Source organism: Equus asinus, chromosome 1 (genome assembly GCF_041296235.1).
Source record: "Equus asinus isolate D_3611 breed Donkey chromosome 1, EquAss-T2T_v2, whole genome shotgun sequence".
NCBI lineage: Eukaryota > Metazoa > Chordata > Mammalia > Perissodactyla > Equidae > Equus > Equus asinus.
The window spans coordinates 101,903,823-101,922,327 of NC_091790.1; the positions used below are offsets into that span (position 1 = coordinate 101,903,823).

An 18,505-nucleotide genomic window follows, 5' to 3' on the forward strand; every position below is an offset into this window, starting at 1 on the left:
GGTGCTGGAGAAGAAAAGAGGACTGGAATGGATGATGGGGGCCAAGCCACGGTCTCCACCACACTAGAATGGCAGCCTCTGGGCTCTCTACCCAGAGGTTCTTTTTCGGCACTCTCTGTCATGGCGAAGTCTCTTTGTAGGAGCAATGTTTGTGTGATTAGAGGGATATTTACAGCCCCTGTGAGGTAGGAGGGTTACGTCCACCATTACTGGCTATGAGATCTTAGGCAGCTTATTTAATCTCTCTGTGTCTTTGCTCCTCACTACAAAGTAGGGGTAATATTAGTACCAACCCCCAATTCTGTTGTGAGGATTAAATGAGCTAATACAGGCAGTGGTCTGAGAACAGTGTCAGACATCCAATAAGTGGCTATTTCTGTTTACAGTCAGGGCTAAAAATAGGGTCCTCTATGGCAATGCTCCATGACACTTAATATGTAAGACCATTAGTAATAACCTGAAACATTAGCTTAGGCCAGTACTATTTAAAATTTTGCCACTGCTCATTTTGTATAGAACGTGTAGAGTGTATTAAGTTCCTCGAAAAAGATTATATTTGCTGGGTGATATTTATTTTTTCTAGTGTGTACCTCCTGCCCCACAGTTAATAACAGAGAAAAGATCTTTGCAGAGCATCAAAAAATTGAGGGGCCAGTCCGGTGGTATAGTGATCAAGTTCATGCACTTCTCTTCAGCGGCCTGGGTTCGCTGGTTCGAATTCTGGGTGCAGACTGACACACTGCTCATCAAGCCATGCTGTGGCGGGGTCCCACAAACCAAACAGAGGAAGACTGGCACAGATGTTAGCTCAGCGACAATCTTCCTTAGCAAACAAACAAACAAACAAAATTGAATCTGAAAGTTCTAGTGAAGTTTACAGAAACAAGCACACCTAAGAAACGAGGAACGTATTTCTCTTGCTTTGTCCTTAAAATAAAATCTGTAGCTATAGTTTCCACATCCTAACCTATAATAGAAGAGTATACAACAACAAGACTGTTGTTGTCGAGAGCAGAATGGGCAAGTGAGCCCAGAATCAGTTAAAAAGGAGACCTGATCCACTACCTCGATCTCCTAAGCCCAACAGAGAAAATACAACGTGGCTGCCATTTCTCAGAGGAACTCATGCCCATTGATAACCAAATCTCGGCAAAATCCCCAAGGATTCTCCTACTACGGCTAGACTGTGGCTTTATTAAATAGTAGCCCAGGAGATCCAGGGAGAATCTACTCGCCATTCATACTACTAAGCCAAAGATGGAGAAACTCCGCTCTCTTGTGCTACGAAGGGAATCTAAGGATAAAGGGCAGGGGAAGCCCTAAAAATTAATGGCACTCTCTTCTCTTCTCTGGCTTTTCCCTCAGATTGTTTCTTTGAACATAAGTATTCTAACTGGTTGTGCCTTGATGAGCAAGTTCAGCTCCCGCTCTTCTGTATTCTAATAGGGTGGCTGACGAAAAGGAAAAACTTCAGTTCTTCAGGAATTGATGTCTGTAAGGAAGCATTCTGGGAGTTCCCATGTGCAGGTGTCCAGGCAGAGAGACAATTTTAGCTCTCGTCCTAAAACATTAAATTTTAAGGCTCTGTATATTAAATGCTTCTTAAGGGCAAGGGTTGGGTTTCTGTACTTACTCTATGATTTCCCATAACTCCTAGTGTATGGTTTCCCAAGCTGTAACACCTGATGGACAAATATTGGGAAATAAGAACGTGTTTCTCGCTCAAGAAACTGTAGGAAATGCCAGGTTAAACAAAGTAAAGTGGGTTGCTCCCTCCAGGCTTCTCAAACCTTCAGTATGCATTGTGAGTCTCTAAGAGTGGGGCAATGCAGGCTGAGTTTTCCATCCTTATTTAACCATAGAAGTCTTTTCCCCATGGAGAGCTAACTGAAACTAACGTGTTGGATGTGAGTGCTATTCATTTGGCTACAACATTCATGCCTTCATCTGTCATGGCTCTTATCCTACTCTACTGTGTGAGTTCTGATGATAAATGGACCAGGAAGCTGGAAGATCTGACAGAGAAACCCTCCCAGAACAAAGACAGAAAATATATAAGAAAGGCTAAGGGGTATCAGAACAAAACGGAAAGTGTCCACATCTGGAAAATGAAAGTCCTGGAATACCAAAGGAATATGAAAATATGCTGGCTGAACTACTGGTCTGCTGGAAGAAGAGATATTTATTGATAAGGTTAGAAAAATTGACGGTGGCAAGTAAACATGAGTATGATCTAGGGCAGGGTTTCTTAACCTTAGCACTACTGATATTTTGGTCTGGCTAACTCTGTTGTGGTGAGGCTGCCCTGTGCATTGTGGGATGTTTAGCGGCAACCCAACAGATGCTAGAAGCACTACCTACAATGTGACATCCAAAAAAGTCTTCGGACATTACCAAATGTCCTCTGGGGGGCAAAATCACCCTTGACTAAGAACCACTGGTCTATGATTAAAAGCAATCACCATAAGAACAGTAAGAGAATGCATAACTTTTAAAAAACTGATCCAGTTAATGGAAAGTAGAAAAAGACAAAATAAAAGAAATAAAAACAAAATGCAGTAAATAAAGAATATAAAGAAAGAAGGCGAAAATAAGCCCTAATAGAACAGTAAGTACAGGGGACGGCCCAGTGGCGCAGCGGTTAAGTGTGCATGTTCCGCTTCCCAGCGGCCCTGGGTTCGCCAGTTCGGATCCCAGGTGCGGACATGGCACCGCTTGGCAAGCCATGCTGTGGTAGGCATCCCACATACACAGTAGAGGAAGATGGGCATAGATGTTAGCTCAGGGCCAGTCTTCCTCAGCAAAAAGAGGAGGATTGGCAGTAGTTAGCTCAGGGCTAATCTTCCCCCCCTCAAAAAAGAACAGTAAGTACAATAAATGTAAGTATTCTATTCTAGCCAGTTAAAAGTCAGACTCCCAGATCAGAATTAAAAAATACACACAAAGTGGGACGCTTAAAAAGCGACAAAGATTGAAAATAAAGAAAAGAAAAAGATAATACCAAGCAAATATGAAGCAGCAGAAAACTGGGAGACTGGTAATCTTAAATAGTTAAAAAAATAGAATTCAAGACAAAGTGTAGCACAAGGCACACATAGAGATCTGTGATAATAAACTGTTAAACACCATCGAGAAAAAAGATATAAGCAATATGAACATTTAGGCACTTAATAATCAGAGTTAACATCTACAAAGTATATTACTTACAGAAGCGAAGGTAGAAATAGATGGATTAAAATGAAAAATTAAAAAAAATTTTGCTAGGAATTTTTGACACACTCCATTCAAAAGAGGGAAGAACAAGGAGACAAAAAAATCAGAATATACAATATATGATGGAAATTTATATATATAATATTAATAATACACGCATATATGAGAAAGAGAGGCAATCCTTGCTTTGTGAGACGCCCTGTGAACTGAAAGTTGTACATATCAGAATTATGTCCTGGCTCTGCATGGTTCTGTGATAACGGTTACCACCGCTCCCTCAGCTGCTATGGAACTGTGCAAGGTGAGGACATGGCCCCAGTATGCATAAGTTTCAGTAAACACGTTTTATAAAATCTCTGTGTCTCTCTCTCTCTCTCTCTCTCTCTATATATATATATATTCTCTAGATATACATAAAATATTCTTTATCTCTAGATAGATGATAGATAGATAGATAGATGATAGATAGATACATAGATAAATAGAAAGAAACCTATTCAGAACAAAATACACTTTCTTTATGACCACACAAGGAATATTTATGAACAGTGAGCAGGTATAGGTCACAGAAGAAGCCTCAAAAAATTCCAAACAATCAATTTGAGACAGACCATAATCTCTAACCCCACACAGATGGAGCAATCTAGATATACAAGATATTGAAGGGAACATACGTCCTCAGGCACCAGTCTATGAGTGTGATTCAAAGATGACATGTCAGAGAATTTTTAATTTTAATTTTGCTCTGAGTTATCCTCTCGTAATTTTTCAAATTTTGAATGCAGCAATGTTCTCTAGCTTCATTACGTTTTAAATTACTGAGCAAATTCTAGCATCATATAGGGATAGCATGGCATAATAATGACATGATTTATTAAAATTCTAAATTAATAACAAAGCTAGTTTTGCAAATTATGAGCGTATTATGCCTATTTTACCTGTACAATTATATTTTCACAATTTTAATTGCATACTTATTTCATGTTTAAGCAGTTTTAATAAGGACTGCTTCCAAGAGAGTCAAAGGAATGGCTATTTTTAAAAATTAATAATCCTAGAGAGAGTTTTAAGATATTAAATATTATTTTAATATTGGAATGTGAAATGAAGAGGTGAAAAATACTTGAACTCCATCAAAAAACTGTTAGAACTAATAAACGAATTCAGTAAAGTTGCCAGTTACAAAATCAATATACAAAAATCTGTTGCATTTCTATACACTTATAATGAACTATTAGACAAATGAAGAAAACAATCCCTTTTTAGTTGCATCAAAAAGAATAAAATATCTAAGAATAAATTTAACCAATGAGGTGAAAAACCTGTACACTGAAGACTATAAGACATTGATGAAAGAAGATGAAGAAGACACAAATAAATGGAAAGATTTTCTGTGCTCATGGATTGCAAGAATTAATACTGTTAAAATGTCCACACTACCCAATGTAATCTACAGACTCAATGCAATTGCTATCAAAATTCCAATGGCATTTTTCACAGAAATAGAACAATCCTACAATTTGTACAGAACCGCAAAAGATCCCAAAAAGCCAAAGCAATCTTGAGAAAGAAGAACAAAGTTGGAGGCATCACACTCCCTGATCAAACTATACCACAAAGCTATGGTAATCAAACAGTATAATACTGGCATAAAAACAGACACATAGATCAATGGAACAGAATAGAGAGGTCAGAGATAAACCCACACTTATCACGGTCAATTAATTTACAACAAAAGAGCCAAGAATATACAAAGGGAAAAAGACAGTCTCTTCAATAAATGGTGCTGGGAAAACTGGACAGCTACATGCAAAAGAATGAAACTAGACTACTGCCTTACACCATACACAAAAATTACCTCAAAGTGGATTAAAGATTTCAAACCATAGAACTCCTAGAAGAAACCATGGGCAGTAAGCTCCTTGACATTGATCTTGGCTATGATATTTTGGATCTGACACCAAAAGGAAAGGCAACAAAAGCTAAAATAAACAAATGAGACCACATCAAACTAAAAAGCTTCTGCACAGGAAAGAAAAACATCAACAAAATGAAAAGGCAACCTACTGAATGGGAGAAAATATTTGCAAATCATTTATCTGATAATGGGCTAATATCTAAAATATATAAAGAATTCATACAACTCAATAGCAAAATAACAAACACTCAGATTAAAAAATGGGCAGAGGATCTGAACAGACATTTTTCCAAATAAGATCTACAGATTGCCAACAGGTACATGAAAAGATGTTTGACATCAGCAATTATCAAGGAAACGCAATTCAAAACTACAATGAGATATCACCTCACACCTGTTAGAATGGCTATTATCAAAAAGACTAGAAATAAGTGTTGGCAAGGATGTGGAGAAAAGGGAACCCTTGTGTACTGCTGGTGGGAATACAAATTGTTGCAGCCACTATGGAAAAAATATGGAGGTTCCTCAGATTAAAAACAGAACTACCATATGATCCAGCAATTCCACTTCTGGTATTTATCTGAAGAAAACAAAAACACTAATTTGAAAAGATATATCTTCTTTTCTTATATACGTACTCCCACGTTCACTGCAGCATTATTCATAATAGCCAAAACATGGAAACAACCTAAGTATACATCAATGGAGAAATGGATAAAGAAGATGTGGTATACATATATATATATATACAATGGAATACTATTCAGCCATAAAAAGAGTGAAATCTAATCTTGCCATTTGCAACAACATGGATGACTTTGAGGCATTATGCTAAGTGAAATAAGTCAGAAGAGAAAGACAATTTCTCTCATTTATATGTAGAATTTATAAAAACAAACAAAAAGTCAAGTTCATAGATACAAAGAGCAGACTGGTAGTTGGCAGAGGTAGGGGTTGAGGGGTAGGTGAAATGGGGGAAGGGACTCAAAAGGCACAGACTTCTAGTCATAAAATAAATAAGTCACGGGGATAATGCACAGCAAGGTGACTATAGTTGAAAACGCTGTATTGCATAATTGAAAGTTGCTAAGAGAGTAAATCTTAAAAGTCCTTATCAAAAGAAAAAAAATCTTCGTAGCTATTTATGGTGACAGATATTAACTAGACTTATTGTGCTGATCATTTTGCAATAAATACAAATATTGAACCATTATGTTGTACACCTGAAACTAATATAATGTTATATGTCAATTATAAAAGAAGAAAAATACTTGAATACATATGTTCTCATTAATTTCGCATTCTAATGATTAAAAGTATTAATTGTATCCTTCAATTTATGTACCCTAACCAAATGATACAATACTGTCCCTTCCCTTAGTGTGAGTAAGCCATGGCCATGAATCTTTAATCTTAAGTACAAGACTCATAAACAATTACATTTTACTTGTCAAAATCACATAGGCATTCCTGAATGAATAATTGCAAAACTATTTCCCGGAAATACTGATTTCTAGCGAATCTGCCTTTATGGACTTGTTTTTGACGGAATCATAAGTTTCTGCCCATTTACTGACATCTAAAATCTCTTTCCAGACCCTTGTTGGTTTGGTAAGAAGCTTTTGTGTATAATGTACAACTCTAACAGCTGAGTACATGTCTAAGGGCCAAGGCTAGGCTGACTGCAGCCTGGGAATGAGGGTAATTTGCCACGATGCATCCAGAGAACAGAGCTACCTGACAAGTTAAATGAAGATGCACCGTATCGATCAGCAGGCAGTAAAGGCACAGTAAATGCACATCAATTCTGCTCAATGACCCTCAGAAGAAAGTTTTTTTCTCCATTTTGGAGATAAGGAACCCAAAGATCTGATGACACTATCTGGCTGAGGCCATACATCCTATCATGGCAGAACGTGATTCTAACCCAGGTCAACCTGTCACTGAAACCACATGATCTTTCCCCATTCTATGCCACTAGGAGGGAAAATCCTTCATCCCTCTCATGTAGTTCATGAACTACTCCGCAAATGAGGGCAAGCAAATGCGATTTCACTTTTTAAACATTGGTAATGCTGCTGTTATTGTCCCATCAGTGAGTTCCTCGGGTCCTGGCTAAGGACAGCACCAGTGACTTGGTGACAGTGTCAGTGAGCAGGGCCACACATCCCCTCCACACCCAGACATCTCACTCTGTACAGCAGAAGGAAAGTCATGTTTGCCTGGAGAGCTCTAGAGGTCAGATGCTGAAAGCATCAAAAACTGGCCTCATGTGGACATTCAGATAGTCCACTCACGTGGAATGGCCCATACCTGATGTCACACTGGAATGTTCCTATGGTCAGCATGGGGTCTGCTAGAAGGATGGGCAGCGGCAGGGCCCTGAGAGACATTGAATTGGCATTTCCTCATTTGTGAAATGACAGATTAGGTGAAATCACCACCTCTAAAACTCTAGGCCTGGATCTACGATTTGATCTCTGGCAAGGCACTGCAAATCTGGCAGATAAGTTACTAAGGACCTACAAATTATGAACATTTAAGATTCACAGATAATTTTGGATTTGGAAAGTATTTTTGAAAAGCTACGCCACCGAAAGTGTTGGCATTTTGCATTAAATAGCTTCACAGTTATATTTGTGCAGCCACTATGAGAAGAACAAACTGTCAGATTAAGATTCCAAGATGCTGAGCTGTGTTTACTTTTGTCTCAGTCAAATTGTCACGTTAACACCGGATCTCATTCATTCTCAGAGTCTCATGACAATCCATACTGCTGACCGCCCCTTCTTCCCTCTAATGCCCTCTCTCGTCTTTGATGATGTGGTCTCCTAGTTTTTGTCCTACATGTTCACCACTTCTCTATCTCCTTTTTGAGTTCCTCCTCTGCCTCTCTCTGATAGGTGCCTTCTGGTGCTCTCTTTCTGCCCTCAAGCCATGAGCAACCTTACATACTCCCAGGTGCAAATTACCCCAAACTACACCTCCAGCCCAGAGGTAGGGCTGAGCTCCAGATCCATCCATTCCTTTACGTCCCTGGCTGTCTCACCTTCTGCCCACACATGCTCCTCTCCTAGCTGTTCCCTGGAATGAATGGCATTGACACTCACCGTTGCAGGAAGGTACAGCTGTAAGGAATTGATTCAAAACTAGGTCTGGGGCCAAAGCGTAATTGCCTAAGGCGCTAAACAAGTAACATTCATAATTAAAGTAGAGATGGGTGGGAGGGGGCCTGTGGCGAAACCCAAGGGTACAGGCCAGTCTAAAGGGGCAGCAGATGCTTAATTCCAGCGGATTAGCGCCAAGCAGAATTACAGCCTCAGTCTGCAAATTGAGGGCTTCTGTGAAAGAAGCTAGAAATTTGGATTTCAATGTGAAATCTCTACATTTTAAAATCTTGATAACGAGTCAAATTTAAAACAGTATGGACTAAACAAAATATGCTGGGTAGGCTGTCATTTTGCAAGCTCTGTTCTAGGACGATGGTGTCCAAACGCTTCTATTCAAAAACTATCTTTAAACCGAATTAAATTTTATCTGTTTGGGAGTCCAATTTAGCTAGTAACCACTATTTGTGTAAAAATTTCAAAAAGTACATTTCTCCATCTTTACAACAATGTGTGTATTGTAAATACACTGACTTAGCTGATCGCAAAACCTTCAAGACAGCCAAAAATATTTCCCTAACAGCCAGTTAAATAAGATCCCTTTTATTTTATCAGAAAAATGGTCCAGGTTGTAAAATACTTATAGCAATCCTAATGGATTGTGCCTGTGATATTCGATGACGTGAAATCAGGCATCGTGTGTCTGAGCGTGTCAGGGGTTCAGTGCACAGATGAAGGTAGCAGGCCTGGCCTCTCTTGAACTTGACTCTCACGACCCCTCAGCAATTACACCTTCGCTCGCTGAGTTACCAGAGTAAATGCATCAGTTTCCATCATGACTGATTCTATCATGTAATTTAGATAAAATATATTTTTCATGTAAGTTTATTTTCATCATTTCAAATTTGTGAGATTTATTTTCTCCAGCACACAGACTTGTGCATTCATTTTCCTTTCAGCCATCACACTGCGGTGTGCTTGCTCTCGCTGTCTGTTCAATGCCGTTATGTCTTGTGAATACAAAGCAGTAAGATGTTGAAAGGGTAATTGAAAAGAGGCTCATGATCATGTTGGAAACAGAAGTGAAATCACCTCCAATAGATGTGCATAAGATGGTTGCATACATGGTGTTGCTTTGGTCTTATAAACACATGGATTTGGAAACAGGCTTTTGATATTAACTCACTCATAAGTAGAAGAGCTTTTATACTTGCAAATGGTAATGACGTTTGTGTTCAACCACACCTTGTCCCGCTATCCCTTGATTTTCTTCCATTGAATAGAGATGGCAAGAGAAGCCTTAGTGTGTGGTCTGCAACATGTTAGAATTTGGTGTATAATACATTTGATTGTGAAGTGTGCATTTTAATTAAATTATAGTTTATTGCAATATTAAAGCATATGTAAAAGTGAATGATGAATAATATACTTGAATGCCCAAACCACACTCCTGAGACCGTCATCTCTCTGGCACACTGGTGGCCAGTCTGGCTGAGTGCTCTTCTACTTACCGATGAGATACATGCCGATCCAGTCTCCAGCATCCACTTCCTCCTTTATGTCCCAGTGGATCACCAGGTCCTGCGAGTGCCCTATGGAGTAGTAGGAGCTGCTGACCATGAGCGTGGAGCGGCTGTCTGAGGTGACCAGGTCGGTGTCACTGGTGGAGCGGGGGATGGTGACGGTGCCATGGGGGCCATTCCTGATGGCCATGCTGTGGAACTGGCTGGGGTTGTAGCTGTGGCGGAGCGGCTCCTTACAGCGGCGACGGTTCTGGGAGTTTCTAGATGGGGAAGCCATGGCAGCCAGGCCTAAAAACCTGTTCTGGTACAGATTCTGTGGGGGCAAAGAGACAATGAGCTGGGATATTCTGCCATCTACAGAGTAACTGTCTTCACAGGAAACCAAGGCTGTGCTGGGAGAAATGAGCTGTGAGTGAGCGGCCCTCCTAGGAAGATGTGAAACATAATACAGAGCATCTTCCTCAGGACAAATGCAGTAGCTCTGGGTTCACACAGGGAGGTAAGGGTGAAAAGACGAGCTCACCAAGGGGCCAAGCATTTCCACACTCTGCTGGAGTCCACCTCTTCCTGCTCCCTCTAGCCTACTTGGGATTAAAAGTTCTGAAGGTCTGCAGAATGGCCCTGAGGGTATGCCTGCCCCAAAGGTGCCATTTCTCTGGTTCTCCAATATCAATTCAATTGGATCCAATTTTATCCCTCCTTAGGGTAAATGATGGTTATTATCACTGAACATCTTAGCGGTCCCATTTTAGTGCTTCAAGACCCTAAACTCAGCCCAGAATGAGAGGTGGTCCCTGCTGGATGAGGTGGTCATTCCTCCCCCATTCACAGCTCTTTCACTCTACAGAATGTCTCCGGCCATCTGAAATTTCTATTAAGGATCTCAGATATCCTAGTAATCTTCTTCAGACTCTACCATTTTCAATAAAATCAGATCTCAGAGGACTGTGTCTCCCTCAGAGTCAATGTTATTGTAGAAAACATTGCATCTGATGAGAAAAACAAAATATATTCTATTGTTTACAACATTGAGCACTTAGAAAGAGCTGAGCTGAAGCAGAGCAATAACTCGTTTGTTTTGGATACAGATAGCTATTAAAACAAGGGAGAAAGGGCATCATAGAGAACTTGCATAAGGGCTTTGTTTTTGAAACAAGCAAGAGTGATTCTGACTTCATCAAAGTACACTAAAATTGGGATTTAAATGTACATTTTGGGGCCTCCTGGCTATAAACGTACATGTTATTGTACAACTAATAACACTTTTGTTTTCAAGAAGGGAAAATTAAGGCCTACAAATGTGTTGAATCATGCAGCTTAGATCCCAGAGATTATAACTTATTATATACACAATCAAATGCAAGTTGGGATTTTTGGTATACCAGCCATGAGGACCAGACCCCAGCACTGGTCTACTCTTTAGATTAGACGAGTCTATTGAGCAGTAATTTAGGCCTGTACTTTTTCCCTCTTCCAAGACCAGGGCACTTGTAAAAAGCCCATTAACCTGATAAAGCCCAGTGTTGGCATTCTGAATCTTAGTCCTTAATGACCATGTGGCAGATCTTTTCATTCATTATTTGAGTTTCTTGTTAGGAATTCCTCTGGCTCCATTGGCGGTAACCATGGAATTACTACAGGCAGAAAAGCCAGACTTCAGAAAGCATCTCATCAACTATTGGTACCATATGTTTAATTTTTAAAAAAAATGCTTGTCATTGCGACAGTATGAAATAGATGGACCACAGTGTTGCCTGGAAACCGGTCCTCCTCTCAGGAAGACAAGCCAAGCCGCGAGCCCAGAAAGCATGAACGACCCACCCACCTCACAGGCACCCTGGCTCTTCTGGCCATTTTGGGGACGATCTCAGTGGGCTGACCACCCTCCAGGGGGCTTTATCCAGATAACTTAGGAAAAATCTCCAAAAAAGGGAAGGCTCCTGCTAGAGCATAACATTTCTTCAATGTACCCACACTTCATGTGGACTAATAACATCTGACAGTATGATTATGGAGATGAAAACTACTTGAAATTAAATGAAATGGTCAAGTACATAATTATGAGTTAGACCAAACTAGGATCGAGTTGGTGCAGCACCCACCAGCTTCCAAGCTGTGCATCCCTGGACAGCTTACGCAGTCTTTTCAGACCTCCATTTCCTCATCGGTAAATGGGTGGTTGTCAGAATTTAATGAGGTAATGCAAATCAAGCTCTTAGCATAGAAAATGCTCAGTAAATAAGAGTACCACTAGTACTGCGTTAGGAAGAAAGGCTCACTACACGAAGGCAGTGGGCCAGGCTCACCCACTGGCCAAAGGTCCCTTCACATCAGTCCCAGAGCCCTCGCACTGAAGTTCATTCTGCAGCAAACCTATGAATCGTTCCTAATCATGGCCTTCCAGGGTTCCTTACAAAATCGAAATTGCAAATGTTAAACAGTCAAGTGTATTTGCAATGGTGCCTATATAACAATTTTTTGGAGAGGGGTCCCTTAATTTGTAAAGTTTGTGCTCGAGTAGGGTTTTTTTGCATTAATGTTGAGAAGGATGAGAGATTTTTATCCATGTAGTATCAGGGCCTCAAAAAAGATCATAGAGTGCTTTTCTTTTGTTGAAGACACCTCTGCTGTCGTATTTCTACCAGGATTCCCTGGAAACCAGGCAACTCTCCTGAAACTGTGTGTCAAATTACACCAGTGATCACTGTCCACATGGTGGGAACAAAGGCACAGAAGGAAGCATTAGTCAGGGAAGATGTTTGTCAGTAATTTACTAGATTGGAATAATGGCATTCGCCTGGAATAAGATGGGTAGCCTCAACGCCGTTCCTCAAAGACCATACTCTCCCCACACCACCTTTGCCCACATCCTCCCCATTCACACCTGCAGGCTGGATTTGCATTTCGGCTTCGAGATTATACTTCAGTACTAACTCTGCTATGACCTCTCCCAGTACACTTTTCCCATTCCCAAGAGAGTGGGCCTTTCTGCTGTGTGATCCCACAGGAGTCCCAGTTCCCCTGCCAGGATTCCTACTGTGTTATTGCTAGTCGACCTGTCCACACTCAGCCCTACGCTGTGGAGGCCTGGAGGCCAGGGCTCTCTGCTCTCTGTATTCCCCTGGACCCGGCATGACTCCTGGCATTTAAAAGGCCCTCAAAACTTTAACTAATGGAATTTATTTTATTCAGTTATGTCCCTTCTTTTTCCAGAAAGGGTTTAAGGTGGCTATGAAAAATAGATCAAACACGACATGATAAGTGAGTAGTAGATGGTGCAGAGAGAGAAGAAAATAAAGACAGAAACAAAAAAGTATGCAGGAAGAACATAAACCTATACGCCAGCATGTCCTGAACAGGTGTGCTTCGTAAAGACGCCACAGCTGCTTCCTGAACACAGCAGGTGGACGGCTGATGCCCCACGGGAGAGTCCTTTGTGGCCACGCCTCCCCCGGGCATTCACAAGTGTTCCAGTTTACACTATAGACTCATCGGGCTGGAAGGAGCAATTTAATCATTCTCCCTTCACATCTGAGCCGTGGGAGATAGATGAGGATCGGTCCTGTTTTTAAATAGCCCTGGATAAAAGACACTCTCTTGCTAGACAGTGATTCCAATGTTTTACAACCTCGGAATTCTTCCTAATCTCTAAGGCAAAGCTCGTCTGACAGAGACCTCCCTTCTTCCTCCCGCAAAGGAGAGGCGTGGCTCTCCCATTCTCTGTGAGATGAGGAAGTTAAGGGTGTCACTAAATTGCTCCCAGCTTTTCTCCAGCCCACTGAGCAATTCTTTTATCTTCTCTTACCTTGGTCATAGGCAATAGTCACTAAGAAGAAAGCCATAAGAATATTAGTAACAGTTTCAGTAACCTCGTAAGTTTCCAAATATTGGTTGTAATCAAGGGTCCCTAGTGATGGGCTGTGTTAAGCATAGATTTTAAGTGACCCGTGAAAAAGTGGGTCCAATGAATGAGCCGCTGAAAACAATCTGATCACATTGTGCCTCGCTTCACGGGGAGTACGATTCCATCCGCTGGCTTGTTGCCTATTTGTAGTGGAGGAGCCAACAATGTTCTCTTTACTTGTTTTGCTTTTGAACTTAAAGAACTCATAATCGTTGAAATGTTTTGAATTAAGTGATAAGTTCTTGGATTTTTTTAAAATCTTGGAACAGGCCTTGCATGTTTGGTATGTTTTAAGATACTCTTATGCAGGACAGTACATTAGCAAAAACAAAACCTGTAAGGAGACGGAATCGTAAAAGCAGAAAACCATCATTTCTAGGGACGGAACATGTTATTATACATGATTTTCGGTTCTGGAGAACACAAGGAGATAAGAGATTCTGCTGTGTCAATTTCTAACTGAGAAAGTCATTAATAGCTTTCCTGTTTTGGAATATAAAGCTATGAGTGAGTGCCATCTCAGAAATGGAAAGGCGGCAGACAAAAGGCATATCTATAATAAGGAAAATGATTCTTCAAAATTGCCTCTACACTAAGAAATCGAAAACTGTGAGTGCAAAACACAGGCCCTGAGGGAAACCTCATTAAAGTATACGAGATGAGGTTACAGAAACTGGCATTATTTAGCTGGAAGAAAGAGCATAATAGTTTTTGAGTTCATGAACTAATTTTATTTTGAGCGAATGGACGCCTAACGCTTTTATGCTACCTGGAGGGTAATAGAACTTAAAAAAAAAATTGCATATAACTTGTCTCTTTCTACAAAGGATTTGAGAAAATTTACAACAAAAGAAATGTACAAGGAAATAGGGAAATGTAAACCAGACAGAAATCAGGAAGTAGCAATAAGAAAGAGAATCATAATAAAAATGAGCATTTACTCTATGCAGGGGACTTGGTACATTATTCCATTAACACCTTATCAAATATCACTATTCCCACGTTGGTGAGAAACCCAGCTCAGAAGTGGTTAATAAACATTCTCAAGGTCACAGGTCTGCAGCAGGAAATGGGGATTTGAGCCTACTCTGTGTGATTATAAGCGGGCACTTTTATCAGTCTTAAGCACTCCCTCCAAATTACAACATGGGCAGATATAGTGGCAATAATTGGGATTCAGATCCTCCTTTGAGCTTCCTGGCTGCCAAGGAGATAAAGTAAAGCGTAGTTCTCATGCTCCGAATATCGGAATTATTTTTCTCCCTTCAAGTTCTTAATAAAATGCTTCATTTTAAACTTTATGTAGGAACACCACATTATGTGGTGAACAATATTTTAAAAGACTTTCTTTTTTATCATAAACATAGTGGCAGACTGCTTGTACAAGTTTCTGACAAAAGCAAAGGTCATAACATAAAGAGAGTTTATTTGGGTCTGAATGAATGCGTTTAGCTGTGTTGTCTTCGACCACATTCAAAAGTCCACTTGGCTTGTTCCAGCCCTGATGCCCCAAATCTCCTGCTCTCAACTCAATGCCTCTTCTCAATCCCGCATCTTCTTCTCTGACTCTGATGCAGGTAAATCAGAGCCTGAACGACATGTTTTATCTGCAACTGTCTAACTCGTTAACTCACTTCTTGTCATTGTCCCTTTCTCTATTAGGAGGTGGGCGCCAAGACTGCACGGTCCTTGCCTAGCTCCTTTAGGTCGGCATTTCCAGTAAAGAATGTTCCTGGCAAGTGTGTAGCGGATGCTCAGTAAATATTTTGTTGAATGAATAAACGAATGGATGCGTGGGTGATGGGGTCTGGGGCGATCTGCCTCCTGTGTCTCAGAGCCATGACATGATGCTCTGCTCCTTAAGTTCAGAACCCTTCTCGGTGCCTATTTTGCCTAAAGCACATGACGTGGTACTCAGAATGCCCCAGGTTCCTGGTTCTCGAATGACGCTGGTAAGAAGGGGATACTGAGGATGGGATTAAGTTCCCCCCTGGGTCCCTTCTGCATCTCACGCCTTGACATCTGAGTCCTGCCTGTACATTTGTACGTCTGCTGGGAAACGGCTGTGTGAGTGAGGCCTTGGGCCACAGGTGGGTGTGAGGGGCTGAGGTGGCCCTGATCCTGTCAGACGGCCAAGTGCTTTTGAGCAGCCCAGCGGGAGGTGGCTGCAATACCACCATCTCTGTCCTACACTTCAGTTTCCAGACGCCCGGGAAGTTTTGAAACTCCTGCCTCAAAACTGTGTTTTTAGCCTCAAAGCCGTGTTTTGAAAAAGCTTTCTTTTGTGCTGGCCATTGTGCAGAGGAATATCACAGAATTACATAAACTAAATTGTGTAGGCTCCTTTTCTTTGAAGAAGAAATAGAATCGCACACATTGCCGGCTGAAAGGGAACATTAGGTGGAGAAAATTTTAATAAACAAATAAAGCCAAGCCAGGAAACAGCCACATAGGAAATTATGATTTGAAAGACAGGGGACTAATTAAAATGACAGGCAAATATATTGTTTTAGGAATACATGAAGTGTTATCACTCATGGGAAAAATCCAGCAATAGGTTTAAGATTGTTGAATAGCCCTTTGCTTCCCTGGGGCCGCATTTATGGTGGCAGAGGGAAGTCTTTGCTCCTTGTGGCTCAGATGCCATTCTCTCTGCTCTCGTTTATGAGGTGCGAGCAGGAGTCCAGCCACGCTTCTCTGGGGATGTACCTTTCACCGCTTTGGTCAAGTCTGGAATTTCTTGGTCACTTGGGAGGTTTACGCTTGGAGGAGTTCAAGAACGAAGTTGTCGAAATCTGGGCAGTTTGTATGGCCAGAGCGATGGGCGGGGGGCTGTGGGGGAGGAGCCAGAGGGAGGCGGGAGGCAGCAGGGCCTCCCTATGTTATTTAGGGGACATTCTTGATCCCTAGCATCTCCTTCTGATCTATGTTGAAAGGAAAGGTCACTGTTAGTGGTATTCTAGTGTGTGTGTGTGAGACAGAGACAGAGAGCGCAGAGAGACAGAGATGCAATGGGAGTGCTCAGATGTGGAAAGGGACCTGTGTTTCCCTTTTCAATATTAGACAGCTTTGTTTCTTCCTCAGGAGGGTCCCATCCTGATGGCAGTTGGAAAAATTCCTTCTTTACCTACTGCACACACAGGAGAAAATGATATGCTTTCATCTCCCAGAACCACAGTGAGACTCCAGCCAGGTCATGGCGCCCGAGCTCCAGGGTCCCTGCTGACCACTCGGGAGCCACCTAGTGGGAGCGCAGGAGGGCACCTGCATCCTCCTCCAGGGCATCCAGCCCCTGGCAGCCGTGAGCAACACCCCTGACCTCCACAGCTCTGCTCCTGGAGCACAGGGCTGCTGTGGCGAGTGGGTGACTGCGTCTCTTCCATACCCTGAGCATCACCGCCTGCTTGGTGACAGTTCAGTCTCTAAAACCCAACCAGTAAAACCATGAGTCACACAAACGCCCAGAGGGACAGTCATGAGAGGTCCCGTCCAGCCCCTGCCCATGCTCACTAGGAGGCGGATGCCTTGGAAGGACAGCAGCCTGCCCTGAGGACAGCAAGTGAGAGCCACAACTAGAATCCAGTCCCCATGGCTGGCCTCGCTCAGGAGGGAGCATCAGGCTTATGGAGAACATGAGCCACAGTGTTTCCCTCCCTGTTGATGATCGTGTTCACGATGGTTTTCAGATTTGCCTGGCAATAGGCAAGGTGGCCAGGCAACGAATGTAGTTCTAAGAAGTACATTTCAGCAGGGTTTCAAATAAAGTCTGCAAACATACTGAAGTTGATACTCAAAAGTACCTGATTTGTTGTGGAGGTTCAGGGGGCCATATAGATACTTTCTTTTAAATTTTTCCACCCCTGGAAGGTTACACCTAGCAGAGTCAGGTGGATTTTTTTAAGTGAACTCTGGTTTTGGTTTTCTTCCTTTCTCTAGCCCATTCGATTGAGTCGTTAGTATGTACTAGACACTGTGCTGAGTATCGAGTATGGATACAGAGATGAATTCAATAGTGCTCTTGCCCTGAAAGAGTTCTGTGCAGGAGGCAGACATTTAAGCAGTCAATGACACAATGGCAAGGGCTGTGACAGGAGTGGTGGGCAAGGTCCCCCGTGGGAGGGAGAGAGAGGCTGGGACCACCTGCCCAGATGGGGGAACAGGGAAGCTGTATTTCGAAGGAGGAGAAGGATGGTCACCAGCTGGGCGAGGGCAGAGGGAAATCCAGTCTGAGCAGAAGGAACTCCACGTGTAAAGCGCAGCTTTACAAAAAATCTGCTGCCAGATTTAGCAGAGCTCTGAGCTGCTTGTTGGAGAACGTCAGGAGGGGAGCTGGAAGTGGGGAAAAGGGTCTCCCACGCCACACCAAGACACACGACCTCCCCACTTGGAGGACGGGGAGCCCAGGAGATTTTAGATCTGGGAAACATCACCCCGCAACACTGAGGAGGAGAGCAAGGAGCAACGTCTGCCCTGTCTGGGGCAGCCGTGCGTCAGCAGTTCTGAAAGCCAAGTCCAAGTGCACGGAGAAGCTTCATCCGTCAGATGGTCCCTCAAACCCACAGCGCCATCTGCAGTGTAGGCGCTGTCTCACTGTGGGAGGAGGAGAGGCAAAGGAACAGGTATGGCCTGAGTCCTTCAAGGGGTGTGTAAATGAAGGGGCAATCCAAAGGCACAGTCACACAGACCACAGATGGCACCACACGTGGCCTGTTTGTACTGGGACCTCACGGCCGGTGCAATCATCCAGGCATACAGCAGTGTCGCGACCACATGGCCAGCCCATTCAGAGGCAAATGGTACTTGTGCCTAATTTTATCGTTAGGGGACTTTGATTCACTCA

At 42.3% G+C, this 18,505-nt stretch overlaps 1 protein-coding gene across 1 annotated transcript in view; it reads right to left on the bottom strand.

Moving 5' to 3' along the window:
- The window catches only part of HECW1 (HECT, C2 and WW domain containing E3 ubiquitin protein ligase 1), a 392,878-nt gene that overhangs the window by 220,251 nt on the left and 154,122 nt on the right, over positions 1 to 18,505 (bottom strand). The window contains exon 3 of the mRNA XM_070504453.1: positions 9,750 to 10,074. Within this exon, the coding sequence (XP_070360554.1) occupies positions 9,750 to 10,074 (325 nt within the window). The remainder of the gene's footprint in view (positions 1 to 9,749; positions 10,075 to 18,505) is intronic.